Consider the following 18,840-nt stretch of genomic DNA (forward strand, 5'->3'; position numbering starts at 1 on the left):
ACCCTGGTAATGACCAGGGTCAAAGTCCCTGAGATTTTGACCCGGGTTGACCCTTTCACACAGAAAAAGGAGCTGGGTTTCCCTGGCACATTACAGGGTCCTTTGTCTAAATGGGGTATTCATGTGATCTAATAACCAATATACTGTAGATTAAATGCTTGTTCTTAATAGGGGGGAATATAAGAGAAAAAGCCCCAATGTCCCAAGAGGGTTTTGTACATGTTCGCAACTCTAACATGGGTTATTAATTTTCTGGCTAGACAGCCTGCTCGCTCACATTTTTATTTTGTTTAAATAGTTTCATAGCTGACAAAAAAAAAAACTTTCAGAATCAGATTAAAAGCCTGATTGAGAGGGGCACGCAGACCACATGCAATGCTGATGTTCAGGTAAATGGGTGATTTGCTGAAGCGTGTACTCAAACTATTCTGAAAACCCAGAGTGCGTACGATTTACCCTGAGTGTAGGCTCAAAGGTGCTGATGTATACAGGACCAATGGTGCCAGAAGTGGGGAGGGAAAACCATTGGTCTTCCCATACAGGGACTTGGAGGAGGCCAAGAGTGAATGCCACAAAAAAAAACATCTGTCTCATGGGTGTGTTATGGGAGTGTCACAGTGGTATCAGTGAAAGCAGCAGCACGCTCAGGCGTATAGCCTCTTCCACAGAGGCCATGTTTAAATGGAGAAGGTGCACTTGCCATAGAACCAGTGCAAGTGTCAATGGTGCACCAGTGGTGGCCTGTCCAGAACTACCAGCGGAGTTACAGCGTGCACGGACAGTGAAAGTGGGCATCTTAGGGCTTGTATGTTCCAGCGCATGCTTGTACACAAGGGAAAGGCTGATGCCAGCATTTGCATATTATTGCAGCCATGACTCTGGCAAAACAAAGTCTAGAGCAGCCGCAGGATCCTCCAGCTCTGAATCAGGTCTATCTCTGATCTAGAAACACATTTCTGAGCCATACTCACAGTCTGGTCCACCGGTTTGAAGTTATCTTGTAGTGTAAACACATAACAGCGCACTGTGCAAAATAAATAGGTGTAAAATAAAATACAGTAGGTGTTAGTGAAAAAATAAATGTTGCAAAGAATAAATATGGCTGAATGAGATGCATACACCTAAGGCTCTATGAAGGGTTTATGGAAAACAGTGCAAAGGAAGATGCCAGTTTTGCCCTGCCACAGCATTATGTTTGCATTTATGTGGGAAACAGTCGGGAAGCCGATGGACGGAATCCCGACCGCAGGCCCAGCTTCCCGACTGTATAATCCCGGCAAGGGTTAAATGACAGGCAACGATATCCCGACGCCTGTCATTTTCCCTACGTCGGGAGCCCGACACCCAACTTACTGATCGACAGCCGCGCGGGGGGGGGGGAGTTAGGTCTAAATTCCCCTCTTGGGAAGGGGGGGATTTATGGTTAGGCACGCCCCGGGAGGTTAGGTTTAGGCTAGGGGAAAGGAGGTTTAGGGTTAGGCAGCCCCCGGTTGACTTAGGTTTTGGCTAGGGGAAGGGGGGGTTAGGTTTAGGCACCCCTAAGGGAAAAAAATCTAAGTAAGATGGTGAAGAAAGAATATTGGAATTGTGACATATCTACTGCTGCGGCCAGCCTTGTAAATATCACTCCAATATCAGTATTTATTAGCACTTGTAGCTTGTTTATTAATGTTGTTTCAATAAGCATAACAGTTCACTTGTATTGCAAATGTATATAAAAAAAGTATCTCTATAAACAGTATGGAGATTTTTTTTCTTTACTTTCTGGACTTAGTTTAGTAGTGTTATTAGGATAGACTGGTACAGTCTTGTTTATATAGATGGATTTTCTGTATGTATTTATTATTATTGTTTTTTTTGGTATTACAAAACAAAACAGACCGTGGCACAAGTTTTCTTGTGCTATTGTCAGTGTCGGTTTTCGCGAAACCCAGTTTCATTTTTCTATGTTTTTCTATGTTATGCCGCGTGTCCACTAGCAGAAATAAATGAGCGATTGCACGATTACAACATCGTAATCATGCAATCGCTCATTAATCATGCACTATAATGTCAGAAATGACCAGCGATGCGTGCTCCCGCTGGTCGTTTCAAACATCAATCATCGGCTGAACATGCCAGTCAATCTGCCGATAACGACAGATTGACCGTGTTCAGGGATGATGGAGGGTGCCCGCACTGAATGACTAATTGTTCAGTGTAGGCACTGCAGGGGATGGGGAATGACGGTAAGATTACGATGTCGTAATCGGAATCGTACTGTCGTTCCGCTATCTATTAGTGGATATGCACCATTAGTGATATAGCTGTCAGCATAATAAACTGACTGCTGGGACACCGTCTGTTGAATTCCCGGCTTCCCGACACATTATTTAACATAGGCGGCTAAATCCTGATGCCAGCCTACTCACCAACGCCAGAACCTCGACAGACGGCAACCAGATCGAAGATAAGCGGGGCGCCCATACCTGTTAGCCGCAGGGGAGGGGGAGGGATAGAATTAGGCACCCCTGAGGGGTTAGGCTTTGTGGGGAGGGGTTAGGGTTAGGCACCAAGGGGGGAGGTTTAGGTACTAACGTGGAGGGCTAGGGTGCAGGGTGGGGATGGTTAGGATTAGGGTGCAAGAAGGGAGAGTTAGGGTTAGGGGGAGAAGGTTTAACATACTTACCTGACCCCTGTCAGGATTCCCAGCATCAGGATGCCGCTGTCTGCATTTTGATAGCAGGCATCCTGACTGCCAGGATTTCATACCAGCCCACTAAATTCGACAGCCAGTTCATAGAATGAGAATGTCATTATATAATATCTGTCTACTTTTCGTTTGTTACCACAATACTCATATACTATACATCATCTCCACATTTTATAACAGCCCTCCTTTGTTATTTAGGCTGTTGAGTGGTGTTTGTCTTTAAGTACCGGTACACGGTTTATTCATTGTAGTGCTGTATGTTGGTAACGTCAATTGTATAACTTATGCTTATATATAAATATATAGAGTCTTGAAATAATAACAACCAATACTTTTATAATTAGGCTGTATAATTATGTTGTTTTGATATGTAACTTAGTTGGTCTATAATTATAATGTCACAAAATAATTAGAATTCCCTTGTGGTTTTGATTATTCTGTGATGTTATTTCTTGGAGACTGCTGTAGTATAAGGATCATATTGTCAGTCAGTCAGTCAATGTCAGGATATGATTAAGCTGCAACAGTGGTATTACTCTCATACAGGTTAGGGGGAGACGTCACTTTACTTCAGGGTTCTGGTATTACTCTCATACAGGTTAGGGGGAGACGTCACTTTACTTCAGGGTTCTGGTATTACTCTCATACAGGTTAGGGGGAGACGTCACTTTACTTCAGGGCTCTGGTATTACTCTCATACAGGTTAGGGGGAGACGTCACTTTACTTCAGGGCTCTGGTATTACTCTCATACAGGTTAGGGGGAGACGTCACTTTACTTCAGGGCTCTGGTATTACTCTCATACAGGTTAGGGGGAGACGTCACTTTACTTCAGGGCTCTGGTATTACTCTCATACAGGTTAGGGGGAGACGTCACTTTACTTCAGGGCTCTGGTATTACTCTCATACAGGTTAGGGGGAGACGTCACTTTACTTCAGGGCTCTGGTATTACTCTCATACAGGTTAGGGGGAGACGTCACTTTACTTCAGGGCTCTGGTATTACTCTCATACAGGTTAGGGGGAGACGTCACTTTACTTCAGGGCTCTGGTATTACTCTCATACAGGTTAGGGGGAGACGTCACTTTACTTCAGGGCTCTGGTATTACTCTCATACAGGTTAGGGGGAGACGTCACTTTACTTCAGGGCTCTGGTATTACTCTCATACAGGTTAGGGGGAGACGTCACTTTACTTCAGGGCTCTGGTATTACTCTCATACAGGTTAGGGGGAGACGTCACTTTACTTCAGGGCTCTGGTATTACTCTCATACAGGTTAGGGGGAGACGTCACTTTACTTCAGGGCTCTGGTATTACTCTCATACAGGTTAGGGGGAGACGTCACTTTACTTCAGGGCTCTGGTATTACTCTCATACAGGTTAGGGGGAGACGTCACTTTACTTCAGGGCTCTGGTATTACTCTCATACAGGTTAGGGGGAGACGTCACTTTACTTCAGGGCTCTGGTATTACTCTCATACAGGTTAGGGGGAGACGTCACTTTACTTCAGGGCTCTGGTATTACTCTCATACAGGTTAGGGGGAGACGTCACTTTACTTCAGGGCTCTGGTATTACTCTCATACAGGTTAGGGGGAGACGTCACTTTACTTCAGGGCTCTGGTATTACTCTCATACAGGTTAGGGGGAGACGTCACTTTACTTCAGGGCTCTGGTATTACTCTCATACAGGTTAGGGGGAGACGTCACTTTACTTCAGGGCTCTGGTATTACTCTCATACAGGTTAGGGGGAGACGTCACTTTACTTCAGGGCTCTGGTATTACTCTCATACAGGTTAGGGGGAGACGTCACTTTACTTCAGGGCTCTGGTATTACTCTCATACAGGTTAGGGGGAGACGTCACTTTACTTCAGGGCTCTGGTATTACTCTCATACAGGTTAGGGGGAGACGTCACTTTACTTCAGGGCTCTGGTATTACTCTCATACAGGTTAGGGGGAGACGTCACTTTACTTCAGGGCTCTGGTATTACTCTCATACAGGTTAGGGGGAGACGTCACTTTACTTCAGGGCTCTGGTATTACTCTCATACAGGTTAGGGGGAGACGTCACTTTACTTCAGGGCTCTGGTATTACTCTCATACAGGTTAGGGGGAGACGTCACTTTACTTCAGGGCTCTGGTATTACTCTCATACAGGTTAGGGGGAGACGTCACTTTACTTCAGGGCTCTGGTATTACTCTCATACAGGTTAGGGGGAGACGTCACTTTACTTCAGGGTTCTGGTATTACTCTCATACAGGTTAGGGGGAGACGTCACTTTACTTCAGGGTTCTGGTATTACTCTCATACAGGTTAGGGGGAGACGTCACTTTACTTCAGGGTTCTGGTATTACTCTCATACAGGTTAGGGGGAGACGTCACTTTACTTCAGGGTTCTGGTATTACTCTCATACAGGTTAGGGGGAGACGTCACTTTACTTCAGGGTTCTGGTATTACTCTCATACAGGTTAGGGGGAGACGTCACTTTACTTCAGGGTTCTGGTATTACTCTCATACAGGTTAGGGGGAGACGTCACTTTACTTCAGGGTTCTGGTATTACTCTCATACAGGTTAGGGGGAGACGTCACTTTACTTCAGGGTTCTGGTATTACTCTCATACAGGTTAGGGGGAGACGTCACTTTACTTCAGGGTTCTGGTATTACTCTCATACAGGTTAGGGGGAGACGTCACTTTACTTCAGGGTTCTGGTATTACTCTCATACAGGTTAGGGGGAGACGTCACTTTACTTCAGGGTTCTGGTATTACTCTCATACAGGTTAGGGGGAGACGTCACTTTACTTCAGGGTTCTGGTATTACTCTCATACAGGTTAGGGGGAGACGTCACTTTACTTCAGGGTTCTGGTATTACTCTCATACAGGTTAGGGGGAGACGTCACTTTACTTCAGGGTTCTGGTATTACTCTCATACAGGTTAGGGGGAGACGTCACTTTACTTCAGGGTTCTGGTATTACTCTCATACAGGTTAGGGGGAGACGTCACTTTACTTCAGGGTTCTGGTATTACTCTCATACAGGTTAGGGGGAGACGTCACTTTACTTCAGGGTTCTGGTATTACTCTCATACAGGTTAGGGGGAGACGTCACTTTACTTCAGGGTTCTGGTATTACTCTCATACAGGTTAGGGGGAGACGTCACTTTACTTCAGGGTTCTGGTATTACTCTCATACAGGTTAGGGGGAGACGTCACTTTACTTCAGGGTTCTGGTATTACTCTCATACAGGTTAGGGGGAGACGTCACTTTACTTCAGGGTTCTGGTATTACTCTCATACAGGTTAGGGGGAGACGTCACTTTACTTCAGGGTTCTGGTATTACTCTCATACAGGTTAGGGGGAGACGTCACTTTACTTCAGGGTTCTGGTATTACTCTCATACAGGTTAGGGGGAGACGTCACTTTACTTCAGGGTTCTGGTATTACTCTCATACAGGTTAGGGGGAGACGTCACTTTACTTCAGGGTTCTGGTATTACTCTCATACAGGTTAGGGGGAGACGTCACTTTACTTCAGGGTTCTGGTATTACTCTCATACAGGTTAGGGGGAGACGTCACTTTACTTCAGGGTTCTGGTATTACTCTCATACAGGTTAGGGGGAGACGTCACTTTACTTCAGGGTTCTGGTATTACTCTCATACAGGTTAGGGGGAGACGTCACTTTACTTCAGGGTTCTGGTATTACTCTCATACAGGTTAGGGGGAGACGTCACTTTACTTCAGGGTTCTGGTATTACTCTCATACAGGTTAGGGGGAGACGTCACTTTACTTCAGGGTTCTGGTATTACTCTCATACAGGTTAGGGGGAGACGTCACTTTACTTCAGGGTTCTGGTATTACTCTCATACAGGTTAGGGGGAGACGTCACTTTACTTCAGGGTTCTGGTATTACTCTCATACAGGTTAGGGGGAGACGTCACTTTACTTCAGGGTTCTGGTATTACTCTCATACAGGTTAGGGGGAGACGTCACTTTACTTCAGGGTTCTGGTATTACTCTCATACAGGTTAGGGGGAGACGTCACTTTACTTCAGGGTTCTGGTATTACTCTCATACAGGTTAGGGGGAGACGTCACTTTACTTCAGGGTTCTGGTATTACTCTCATACAGGTTAGGGGGAGACGTCACTTTACTTCAGGGTTCTGGTATTACTCTCATACAGGTTAGGGGGAGACGTCACTTTACTTCAGGGTTCTGGTATTACTCTCATACAGGTTAGGGGGAGACGTCACTTTACTTCAGGGTTCTGGTATTACTCTCATACAGGTTAGGGGGAGACGTCACTTTACTTCAGGGTTCTGGTATTACTCTCATACAGGTTAGGGGGAGACGTCACTTTACTTCAGGGTTCTGGTATTACTCTCATACAGGTTAGGGGGAGACGTCACTTTACTTCAGGGTTCTGGTATTACTCTCATACAGGTTAGGGGGAGACGTCACTTTACTTCAGGGTTCTGGTATTACTCTCATACAGGTTAGGGGGAGACGTCACTTTACTTCAGGGTTCTGGTATTACTCTCATACAGGTTAGGGGGAGACGTCACTTTACTTCAGGGTTCTGGTATTACTCTCATACAGGTTAGGGGGAGACGTCACTTTACTTCAGGGTTCTGGTATTACTCTCATACAGGTTAGGGGGAGACGTCACTTTACTTCAGGGTTCTGGTATTACTCTCATACAGGTTAGGGGGAGACGTCACTTTACTTCAGGGTTCTGGTATTACTCTCATACAGGTTAGGGGGAGACGTCACTTTACTTCAGGGTTCTGGTATTACTCTCATACAGGTTAGGGGGAGACGTCACTTTACTTCAGGGTTCTGGTATTACTCTCATACAGGTTAGGGGGAGACGTCACTTTACTTCAGGGTTCTGGTATTACTCTCATACAGGTTAGGGGGAGACGTCACTTTACTTCAGGGTTCTGGTATTACTCTCATACAGGTTAGGGGGAGACGTCACTTTACTTCAGGGTTCTGGTATTACTCTCATACAGGTTAGGGGGAGACGTCACTTTACTTCAGGGTTCTGGTATTACTCTCATACAGGTTAGGGGGAGACGTCACTTTACTTCAGGGTTCTGGTATTACTCTCATACAGGTTAGGGGGAGACGTCACTTTACTTCAGGGTTCTGGTATTACTCTCATACAGGTTAGGGGGAGACGTCACTTTACTTCAGGGTTCTGGTATTACTCTCATACAGGTTAGGGGGAGACGTCACTTTACTTCAGGGTTCTGGTATTACTCTCATACAGGTTAGGGGGAGACGTCACTTTACTTCAGGGTTCTGGTATTACTCTCATACAGGTTAGGGGGAGACGTCACTTTACTTCAGGGTTCTGGTATTACTCTCATACAGGTTAGGGGGAGACGTCACTTTACTTCAGGGTTCTGGTATTACTCTCATACAGGTTAGGGGGAGACGTCACTTTACTTCAGGGTTCTGGTATTACTCTCATACAGGTTAGGGGGAGACGTCACTTTACTTCAGGGTTCTGGTATTACTCTCATACAGGTTAGGGGGAGACGTCACTTTACTTCAGGGTTCTGGTATTACTCTCATACAGGTTAGGGGGAGACGTCACTTTACTTCAGGGTTCTGGTATTACTCTCATACAGGTTAGGGGGAGACGTCACTTTACTTCAGGGTTCTGGTATTACTCTCATACAGGTTAGGGGGAGACGTCACTTTACTTCAGGGTTCTGGTATTACTCTCATACAGGTTAGGGGGAGACGTCACTTTACTTCAGGGTTCTGGTATTACTCTCATACAGGTTAGGGGGAGACGTCACTTTACTTCAGGGTTCTGGTATTACTCTCATACAGGTTAGGGGGAGACGTCACTTTACTTCAGGGTTCTGGTATTACTCTCATACAGGTTAGGGGGAGACGTCACTTTACTTCAGGGTTCTGGTATTACTCTCATACAGGTTAGGGGGAGACGTCACTTTACTTCAGGGTTCTGGTATTACTCTCATACAGGTTAGGGGGAGACGTCACTTTACTTCAGGGTTCTGGTATTACTCTCATACAGGTTAGGGGGAGACGTCACTTTACTTCAGGGTTCTGGTATTACTCTCATACAGGTTAGGGGGAGACGTCACTTTACTTCAGGGTTCTGGTATTACTCTCATACAGGTTAGGGGGAGACGTCACTTTACTTCAGGGTTCTGGTATTACTCTCATACAGGTTAGGGGGAGACGTCACTTTACTTCAGGGTTCTGGTATTACTCTCATACAGGTTAGGGGGAGACGTCACTTTACTTCAGGGTTCTGGTATTACTCTCATACAGGTTAGGGGGAGACGTCACTTTACTTCAGGGTTCTGGTATTACTCTCATACAGGTTAGGGGGAGACGTCACTTTACTTCAGGGTTCTGGTATTACTCTCATACAGGTTAGGGGGAGACGTCACTTTACTTCAGGGTTCTGGTATTACTCTCATACAGGTTAGGACGTCACTTTACTTCAGGGTTCTGGTATTACTCTCATACAGGTTAGGGGGAGACGTCACTTTACTTCAGGGTTCTGGTATTACTCTCATACAGGTTAGGACGTCACTTTACTTCAGGGTTCTGGTATTACTCTCATACAGGTTAGGGGGAGACGTCACTTTACTTCAGGGTTCTGGTATTACTGTTATACAGGTTAGGACGTCACTTTACTTCAGGGTTCTGGTATTAACAAATTGTTTATTGCTGATTCTTTGCTGCTCTTGTTATTTTTTTTCTATAATGTAGCTGATGTGCTTTACTGTATGGGGGGAATTCAATTGCTTTTGGATGCCCAATCTCCCATCTAAAGTGAACAGGATCAATTCATTTTGTTATGCCATTGGGTACAAGTGCCAAGGGTGCCCATTATATATGCTAGCACCCTCTTGAGGCAGCGCTCATTATTTTGCACGGGTTTAGCTGCTTTACACGTGTAAATCCGGTGCAACATGCACAATTATTAATGGGCGCTAGTGGCACTCGCTTCCATCGGCAAAACAGTTATATATTGCATTTTGGATGCAAATTACATACAGAGGCGCAAAAGCAATTGATTCCCCCCTCCCCCTCCCCCTTATCAATCTCATAGTAATCGTCAGCTAGAGCTTTTTATATAATGTAACTATTGCTACAGGCAGGGATGGAGAGGGGCTGTATTTCAGCCCTGGCAGTCTGCCCTGTACTTGCGTGTAAAGGGGGCATGGTTAAAATCAGGGGGGCGTGCCATAAGTCATGGGGGCTGGCCTCGCGGCACACCCCCGTCTTTCCCTGGCCCAGCACAGCAGCCACTGGCCCATCCATGCCTCCACCCCTTCCGTCTCCCGTGGGATGGAGGACGGGGAACTCTTCATTTCCCCCTCCTCGAGCCAGTCCTTACTCCATCGGCCCTTCTGGCATATGCCAGAAGTGCCCGATGGCCAGTCCGGCCTTGGCTACAGGGTGAAGAGCTGCAGCCAATAAACCATCATGGTGGCGTTGTGTTTGGTAATTACAGCAGCTGTTCTCACTAGCTAATATTTAATGGGGGAGATGTAGTAAACCTGAGATAGAGATAGAGTGAAGAAGTTGCCCAGGGCAATGAATCAGCTTCTAATTGCCATTTATCTAGCACAGTCTATGAAATTACGCTTAGGGGTATATTTACTAAAGTGTGGGTTTTTAGAAGTGGAGATGTTGCCCTCAGCAACCAATCAGATTCTACTTAACATTTATCTAACACCTTCTAGAAGATAATAGCTAGATTCTGATTGGTTGCAATGGGCAACATCTCCACTTCTAAAAACCTGTATTTTAGTAAATACACCCCTTAGAAGCTGACTGGTTTCTTTAGGCAAATTCTCCACTTTGTCTCACTCCAAGGCTGGATACATCTCCCCTTAAATGTTTAATGAAACTGAAACAAAGATCATAACTTGTAATATACGATCAGTGGTCCCATGTGCACTACAATTGCAAACTCACTGTGTCCCCGTGTGTTTGTATTTATTGGGGAGCACTTAGAGAATTTGGGGCATGATGCCATCACCTGAACAGTAATATCCCCACCACTAATAAACAAACAGCATCTGACATCATGAAAACGTCTGCCCTCACATCCATCTCTTAACCAATGCGACAACTGCAGAAGGGGCAATATGTGACCACTGAGCTTTCTCCTACAATCTGTGAGGGCACCAACCTGGATGGAGCTCAGTAAGCCCTAAGAAGAAAGGTGAGAACTTTATCTACTGTACATTGTGCCGTCTGAGAGAAGTTTGGGGGAGGAGTATCAAGTTTCCTAAAGAGTGAACAAATGGGCATATAGAGAATTTGCCCATAGCAACCAATCAGGTCTAGCTAGCATTTATCAAATACATGCCACAAAATGATAGGTAGAAGAGACACATTTATTTGTAAAAGTCTATTTTGGAAAAACCATTCATGGAAAGTACTGGATAAAAAAAAACCTCCCTACTGTATGTTAAAACATGATGGAACCTGATTGCTAAAAGATACCCTTCACCTGTTGATAAATCTGTCCCATACCAAGGTACAGTAGTTTAAATTTCATTTTAAAGTATATTCCATTATTAAAGTCCACCTTTTGCCTACACACAGAAAAGGCAGCCATTTTGTGGTTAGAATTACTATTTGTGAGCATCATTATGGCGTCCCTATCTCAGAGAACAAAATGGCCGCCATCTTGTACTTAAAGGATTTTAATACTAAAGAAGTGAAAATAATTAGCATTACCTGTGTCTCCACCCTTGAACATGTACTTATTCAGATGAATAAAAGGGACGCTGACTGCTGGGGCCACAACCACAGCCCTTCGTTCTATGTAACTGAAATCCCCACCTTCTGCATTAATAGTAATAAAGACTGGAGCAGCCTTTGACACCAAAGGCACCTGTAAAAAATGTAAAATAAAAGGGACACAGGAAATGTAGGAAAATCATTATTTATTGTTACAGGTAGAACACATAACTTAATGAAGATTCAAATTCACAGCAAAAATAAAATATGCATACATGGCCAAATGGGACAAATCAAGTGAACTGCACTTTCACATAAAGTACTTACACAATGTAAAATCCAGGTAAAGAATTATATATACCGTATATACTCGAGTATAGGCCGAGTTATTCAGCACATTTTTTGTGCTGAAAAAGCCCCCCCTCGGCTTATACTCGAGTGATGCTCCAGGACCAGGGCCGGTTCTCCCGTTACGCAGCTGAGTAGGGCGCCACATATTGGAGGGCGCCTCACTCAGCTGCGTACCATGCGGGCCGCGGTGCAGACTGTGTCTCTGTGACACAGCTGCACCGCGTGTGTAGCACTGACCGTACGGAGTTCGGTCAGCACTACACAGTGCCAAACACACAGCCGCCGGCGCCGGCAGCTGTGTGTTTGTTGTAATTAGCAGCCGATGAGAGTCGGTCTTACTCTGCTGCTGCTGCTCCCACTGCGGGAGCCATCTTCCGGCTCCCATAGTGGGTAATGGGAGAGACGTCATAATGTCATGACGTCTCTCCCATAATGCAAAGCGGCCGGAGGAGCCGGTAGCAGCGTCGGGACCAGGAGCGGGGTTTCAGGTAAGTGCTTTTTTTATTACCGGTACGTCTCTCTCTACTGGGGGGGCTACTACTGGGGGCAGTACCAGGGGGGATTACTACTGGGGGCACTACCAGGGGGGGATTACTACTGGTGGCACTACCAGGGGGGATTACTACTGGGGGAAGTACCGGGGGGGGATTACTACCAGAAACTGCTGCATTTCCCACCCTAGGCTTATACTCGAGTCAATAAGTTTTCCCAGTTTTTTGTGGTAAAATTAGGTACCTCGGCTTATATTCGGGTCGACTTATACTCGAGTATATACGGTGTGTATATATATATATATATATATATATTTTGTTATTATTTTTTATTTTTGTTTGTTGTTTTTTTTTTTAATGTTTAAAAGAAGTCTAACATAAAAATAATGAAGGAAATAATATTAAAAATGACATCCTCCAAAGCAAGGTATTTCTCAAACTACTCAATAAGGTACTCAGTAGAAGAATTGGTGCAAGGCTTTTGGGTCTGAAGCAGCATCGAAAGTGTGCTTGTTTGTAAAGCATACAACAGTTCCGTATGTTGCTTTTTGTTTTATTTTTGTTTGTTTTTTTTACACATTCTTGGAAACTAAGCAATTCAGACCTGTGTGCATTTTAATCAGACGTGCAGAGAGGGGGGGCACGGGTACTAATTACTTGGACCTGGGCATGTTGGTAGGGCCCGAGTCTGACGCTGCTCCTTCCTCCTCCCCCTCTTACTTGTCAGCAGCCCAGCTCGCTGCTGCTGCTCTCCTCTGCCTGTTAGTGGGAGTGATCACACTGATCGCGCCCCCCCCTGGATTTGCGTCGAGCTGAGGGGCTTACGGCACCCTTCCTCCCCAGCGCAAACGGGCGCTGCAAATCTTTTTGTTTTTTTCCTAAGGGAGCGTGGCCACACCTCCTATGATTAGGCCCTTGGTTTCCAGACCAGGTTTTTACAGCCCTGATTTTAATCATATCTACAGTACAGTTACGCTAGACCTGGGGAGTAATGGAGTACTCCCAGGAAGGCAAAATTAATTGAGAGCATGTTGGAACTTGAACAGGGCAGGGGCAAACACATATATCACACATGTATGTCACACATGCCCCCTAAAAAAGAATATGCATAGCCATAACAAAATCACTGTTGGACAATTTGTGCAGTATTAAGTTTATAGCAGGTGTTATCTATACAAATATTAATTTAGTAAATCTCCACTGAAAATGACAAAATCAATTCACAGATTTCCAAAACTCTATGTAGCCGCCAAAAGAATTTGTGGGGAAAAAACAAATGATTTATGCATGTTGTCAAAAGAGATTTAAATGACCAGTGATGTGTTTGGTTTCAACAGTGAATGTACGCGATTATCTGCGCCTCACACATGGTGCTGTGACTTAGAAGAACTAAAATATTAGAGATACACTTCTTATATTTTAATCAAAATACAGATACAGTATTAAGAGTGCAAAGATTATATTCTCATATGTATCTATCCAGATGTAAAGTGTTATGTAGGAGAAATAGAAAACACACTGTGCAACATAAAGTACTCCATAAGCCAATGAGAGAAAAAGGTGTAATAGGTCAGGTGTTTAGTCAAAGATAAAGAGATCTTTGTTTTAAAGTTAGGAGCAATTGTATAAAGGGCACTACTGGGGGCACTGTATAAGGATGCACTACTGGGGCACTGTATAAAGGGGGCATTCCTACATGGGGCATTCCTACTGGGGACATTGCATAAGGGGCACTACAACAGTGGTCATTGCAAGAGGGGCACTACTACTCGGGGCATTAAGGTGCATATGGAATGGTAAGGAATATTCCCAGAGGGACGAGAAAGGTGTGTGTGTCCTGTTGACACGCCCCATTTTTCAGTGGTCACGCCCCTCTGGCAATTTTTTGATGGGCGCATATAAGGGGGGAGGGGGCTCAATTTTTCATCTTGCCCTGTGCTCCAAATACCCTAGTTACGCCACTGATTGATAGGACCACGTTTCTGGGTGGTGACTATGTGGACACACAGAACTGCTCCATCTAGAGGGATTGTTATGCAATCCATGTTCGGTAGCCTGTGGCCAGAAATGGGATGTCTGATTTAGATGGACGTTTTGCACCCAGCATGGAGTGGGTGCGTATCCAGATACTAATGGCGTTTGCATCTGCAGACAGACTGGGCAGCTTTCCACGTGTGGAGGCATGGATGTTCAGCATAAGCTAGAAATTAGGCTGCCACGGCTGTACGAGGGAAGCATATGCAGATGCCTTCAACATAATATCAGCCCTATATGCTCAAAGGATGGCAGCATGTACTTGGGGAATCCATGAATCATAAAGTAAAGAAGAGAAGAGCTCCTTATATTAATGTTCTATGTTTAATTAACATGAATGTGCTAAACAAGTTACTCAGTACAGTTAGCCCCCATGTGCCACCACTTCAGGGATAATCTTTGCAGCATTAAAAACTTTACCAGGAAATTCTCCTAAAGGTCATCACATTTCTTTTGGTAACTTTTATTGATGGTTTCCAGTTTAGAACAAATTCATCATATATACATTAGTTTATACTGAGTAGTTATAAGCAATAGAACCAATGAGATGGTTTTAGTGGTCACATTTAATTTAACAGTTTTCTGAAACTCTGAACTTCCTACTAAGAGCAAGTAAACTTTTAGCAACCGCGACGCGCCCCAATGGTCTATGTCACCAGTGTGTTAGTACTGGATTACCAGAAGGTAGAATCAGGAACGGTCCACTGGAACTAACCTGGAAGTCATAGCACTTGAAGGTGAAATCTACAGGGGCCTCCTCATTGATGATGGTGTGGTTTACCCCATCAACCTCCAGGAAGGCATCAACATTTATGGATAAGTCGTGGTTCCTGATATCCAAACATCCTCTAGCAGTCTGCTCACTCTGCAGCTGGCAAGGGACGTAAAATGCAAATTGCCTGTAAAGAGATAACACAGACAAATAGATTTAGATTACAATGAGTTATAACTATAAAGTACAGTAGCAGTGGGACTGTCAATCAAATTTTAACAGTGCAGGAAGGGTCTCCCTTCCAAAGCCATCCCACTCAGATCTAGGGGTCTAGTTACTAAGCAGTGTTAGGAGACAGAGTGAAAAGTGATATGTCTGTGATAAGGTGCCAGCCAATCAGCTCCCAACTGTCATTTTTCAAACACAGCCTGTGAAATGGGAGTTGGGAGCGGATTGGCTGGCACCTTCTCACTTTTTACTCTGTCTCCTAACACTGCTTAGTAACTAGACCTCCTAGACTTCAAAAATACTTAAAAATATAGCCGGACCAGAGACTGCAGTGGATTCTATATACATAACCTGATTGTCATGGAATTTTTATTTATTTATTTTTTTTAAATTAAATGCACTATTTCACAGCAACAATATTTTGACAGCAAGCATCCTTTGGTCATTTGAGATGGCTAAAGGCAGGCATGTTGACAATCTGATACTTCCCAAAAATCATTCCAGTGTAACACATCCAAAACGGGATGTAGTTAGGAGCCGGCGTCCGACACTGGAATCCCAGCAAGGGATTTAACATAGGCGTCGAAATACCGATGCCTATGTTAATCCCGATGCCGGAATGCCGAGAGGATGCCGGACCGATCGTCCTCTGCAGGGGTAAGTATACTCTTAGCCGGGGATGGGGGGGTTAGGCACCCCCCCCCCGAGGAAGGTTAGGGTTAGGCTAGCGGAAGGGTGGGTTAGGTTTAGGCACTAGGGAGGAGGGTTAGGGTACAGTAAGGGGGGGAGGTTAGGTACTAACCGGAGGAGGTTAGGGTTAGGCACTAGGGGGGGAGGTTAGAGTTAGGTACCCCTAAAGGAGGGTTGGGGTTATGGGGGGGAGAGAGGGGTAGGGATAGTATACTTACCTGCACTGTCGGGATATTCACCCATCGGGCTGCCGGCATCGGGATTTGAACTGCCGGACGTCATTCATACTGATCCCATTCGAAACAATGATGCAACTAGACATTGTGCACATATGGACTTTACGCAGCGTACTTCTCTCAAACTACACGAGATTTAGTTATGCGCAGTTGCTTATTGTGTCACACACAAAGTGGCTGCAGTCGCTGGCAATTTACTTTATACTAGTGCGCAATGGCGTATCAATAACGGGTGCAGGGTGTGCGGTGCACACTGGTCCCTGGTTCCAGGGGGGAACCTACACGAAAGGTTAGGGTTAGGCTAGGGGAAGAAGGGGCCGGTGCTGCAGAGCAGTAAAAATCACAAGGAAAACGGCACCGGCCAATTTCCCGGTGACTTGCGCATGCTCTGGAGAGATGTCGACGGAAGAAGGCGTGGACGCCACTTTCCTGGAGACCGACATATGCGCTATAGATTCTGGCACCAAGCCAGAATCTACTGCGCTGTCTGTGCAAACGGGCCCTCTCCTCTCTTAAAACGCTAATGCGGGTATCCGTTCCACTAATACGAGATTCGCTTCAGTGCAAGCGGAAACCCGTGCCAGCCGCTGCATCATCATCATTAGTGTCTGCACTTGTACCAGCCGAATGTTAGGTGCAAGAGACCCTTTAACCTATATGCAAGAGTCTTGATGACTATGACACTCCCGCAAGAAATGGTAGTTATGTGCGATTGCTTTGCCACAGACCAGATCCCATCTCAAAATACCCTATTTCATGAAAAGACAGATCCGGCCAAGTGGTTTCCGGCTGAGGATAGGACAGACGTACTGAAAAATGTTTCTATATGTGCTTCTGTGCATGCACTGTATACAAAATCTCGCCATTTGCATACGTTAAGAGAGATCCATTGCACTAAGAATAAGCCCCCCAATGTCTATATATGTTCCACATTATACGTTCTATAAGCTCCTATAGACTTTTCTACTTGTCTCTCAGTCTTTGCTCACTTGAGTCAGCCGATGGGGCCTGATAATTAGCTTAAGGATGAAACAGAATACTGCAAATATATATGTGTGTAGAAATCCGCACACACCTCGAGAGGCTTCCAGACACACATAGAAACACACCTACTGTATAAAAAAGTTCCACACAAACAGCATATAATTAGGACATGTAAACACAAGCATTAAAGTCTTACACTGTTCTAAAACTAAATGAAACGCCTCTAAAAACAGGATTAGGAGATGCAGATTACAAAGTGAACTGGTCACCTACACACAACAGATGCTGGCATTTTGTGGCCAATACCATTATACATTCTAAAGGGCCTATTCAATTCTTAATGATGGCCACAAACAGTTGGTGGCTGAGAGTTGCCGGTGAAACCGCCCAAATGCCGGCAACTCTCAGGCACCAATTTTGCAGATTTTCCTTTGCAGCACATAGAGGTGGGCTGGAAAATGTACGATTTTGCTGCATTATAATTCTCGACAGTGGCCCTGATTCAGCAGTGCGCGAATGTGCCCTGCTGAACGCAGATTCCTGATGGTCAGGATTCAGCGCAGGTGCTGGGCCCGTACTGATCATGTGCCCTGCTGAATGCAGATTCCTGATGGTCGGGATTCTGCGCAGGTGCTGGGCCCGTACTGATCATGTGCCCTGCTGAATGCAGATTCCTGATGGTCGGGATTCTGCGCAGGTGCTGGGCCCATACTGATCATGTGCCCTGCTGAACGCAGATTCCTGATGGTCGGGATTCTGCGCAGGTGCTGGGCCCGTACTGATCATGTGCCCTGCTGAATGCAGATTCCTGATGGTCGGGATTCTGCACAGGTGCTGGGCCCGTACTGATCATGTGCAATGCTGAACGCAGATTCCTGAGGGTCGGGATTCTGCGCAGGTGCTGGGCCCGTACTGATCATGTGCAATGCTGAACGCAGATTCCTGATGGTCGAGATTCTGCGCAGGTGCTGGGTCTGTACTGATCATGTGCAATGCTGAATGGAGATTCCTGATGGTCAGGATTCTGCGCAGGTGCTGGGTCCGTACTGATCATGTGCAATGCTGAATGCAGATTCCTGATGGTCGGCATTCTGCGCAGGTGCTGGGTCCGTACTGATCATGTGCCCTGCTGAACGCAGATTCCTGATGGTCGGGATTCTGCGCAGGTGCTGGGTCCGTACTGATCATGTGCCCTGCTGAACGCAGATTCCTGATGGTCGGGATTCTGCGCTGGTGCTGGGTCCGTACTGATCATGTGCAATGCTGAACGCAGATTCCTGATGGTCGAGATTCTGCGCAGGAGCTGGGTCCGTACTGATCATGTGCAATGCTGAACGCAGATTCCTGATGGTCGGGATTCTGCGCAGGTGCTGGGCCCGTACTGATCATGTGCAATGCTGAACGCAGATTCCTGATGGTCGGGATTCTGCACAGGTGCTGGGCCCGTATTGATCATGTGTAGTACGGATCCTGTGTGATCGCACGTAGAGCGACCACAGACAGCCAGTGACTGACAGTCAGCTGCCACTTGTGAGTGGGAGGGGGTGGCGACGGATTCCGTTTCCCAAAACAGAGGGATATCACCGCCGTTGGGGGGGGAGAGGGAAGAGGCCAGGATGTCCTTCAGCTGACGGAGACTTTCTGGCCTCTTTGTTGTATCTGCAGCGG

The 18,840-nt window shown here is 45.7% G+C and overlaps 1 protein-coding gene across 1 annotated transcript in view; it reads right to left on the reverse strand.

The window, feature by feature from the left end:
• LOC148514825 (ovostatin-like) overlaps positions 1-18,840 on the reverse strand; it is a 106,073-nt gene that overhangs the window by 80,125 nt on the left and 7,108 nt on the right. The window contains exons 2-4 of the mRNA XM_088480948.1: positions 15,038-15,221; positions 11,444-11,600; positions 972-1,024 (exon numbers count right to left, since the gene is read on the reverse strand). Of these exons, the coding sequence (XP_088337074.1) occupies positions 972-1,024; positions 11,444-11,600; positions 15,038-15,221 (394 nt within the window). The remainder of the gene's footprint in view (positions 1-971; positions 1,025-11,443; positions 11,601-15,037; positions 15,222-18,840) is intronic.

This window comes from Taudactylus pleione, unplaced genomic scaffold (assembly GCF_031769625.1).
Source record: "Taudactylus pleione unplaced genomic scaffold, aTauple2 ptg000258l, whole genome shotgun sequence".
NCBI lineage: Eukaryota > Metazoa > Chordata > Amphibia > Anura > Myobatrachidae > Taudactylus > Taudactylus pleione.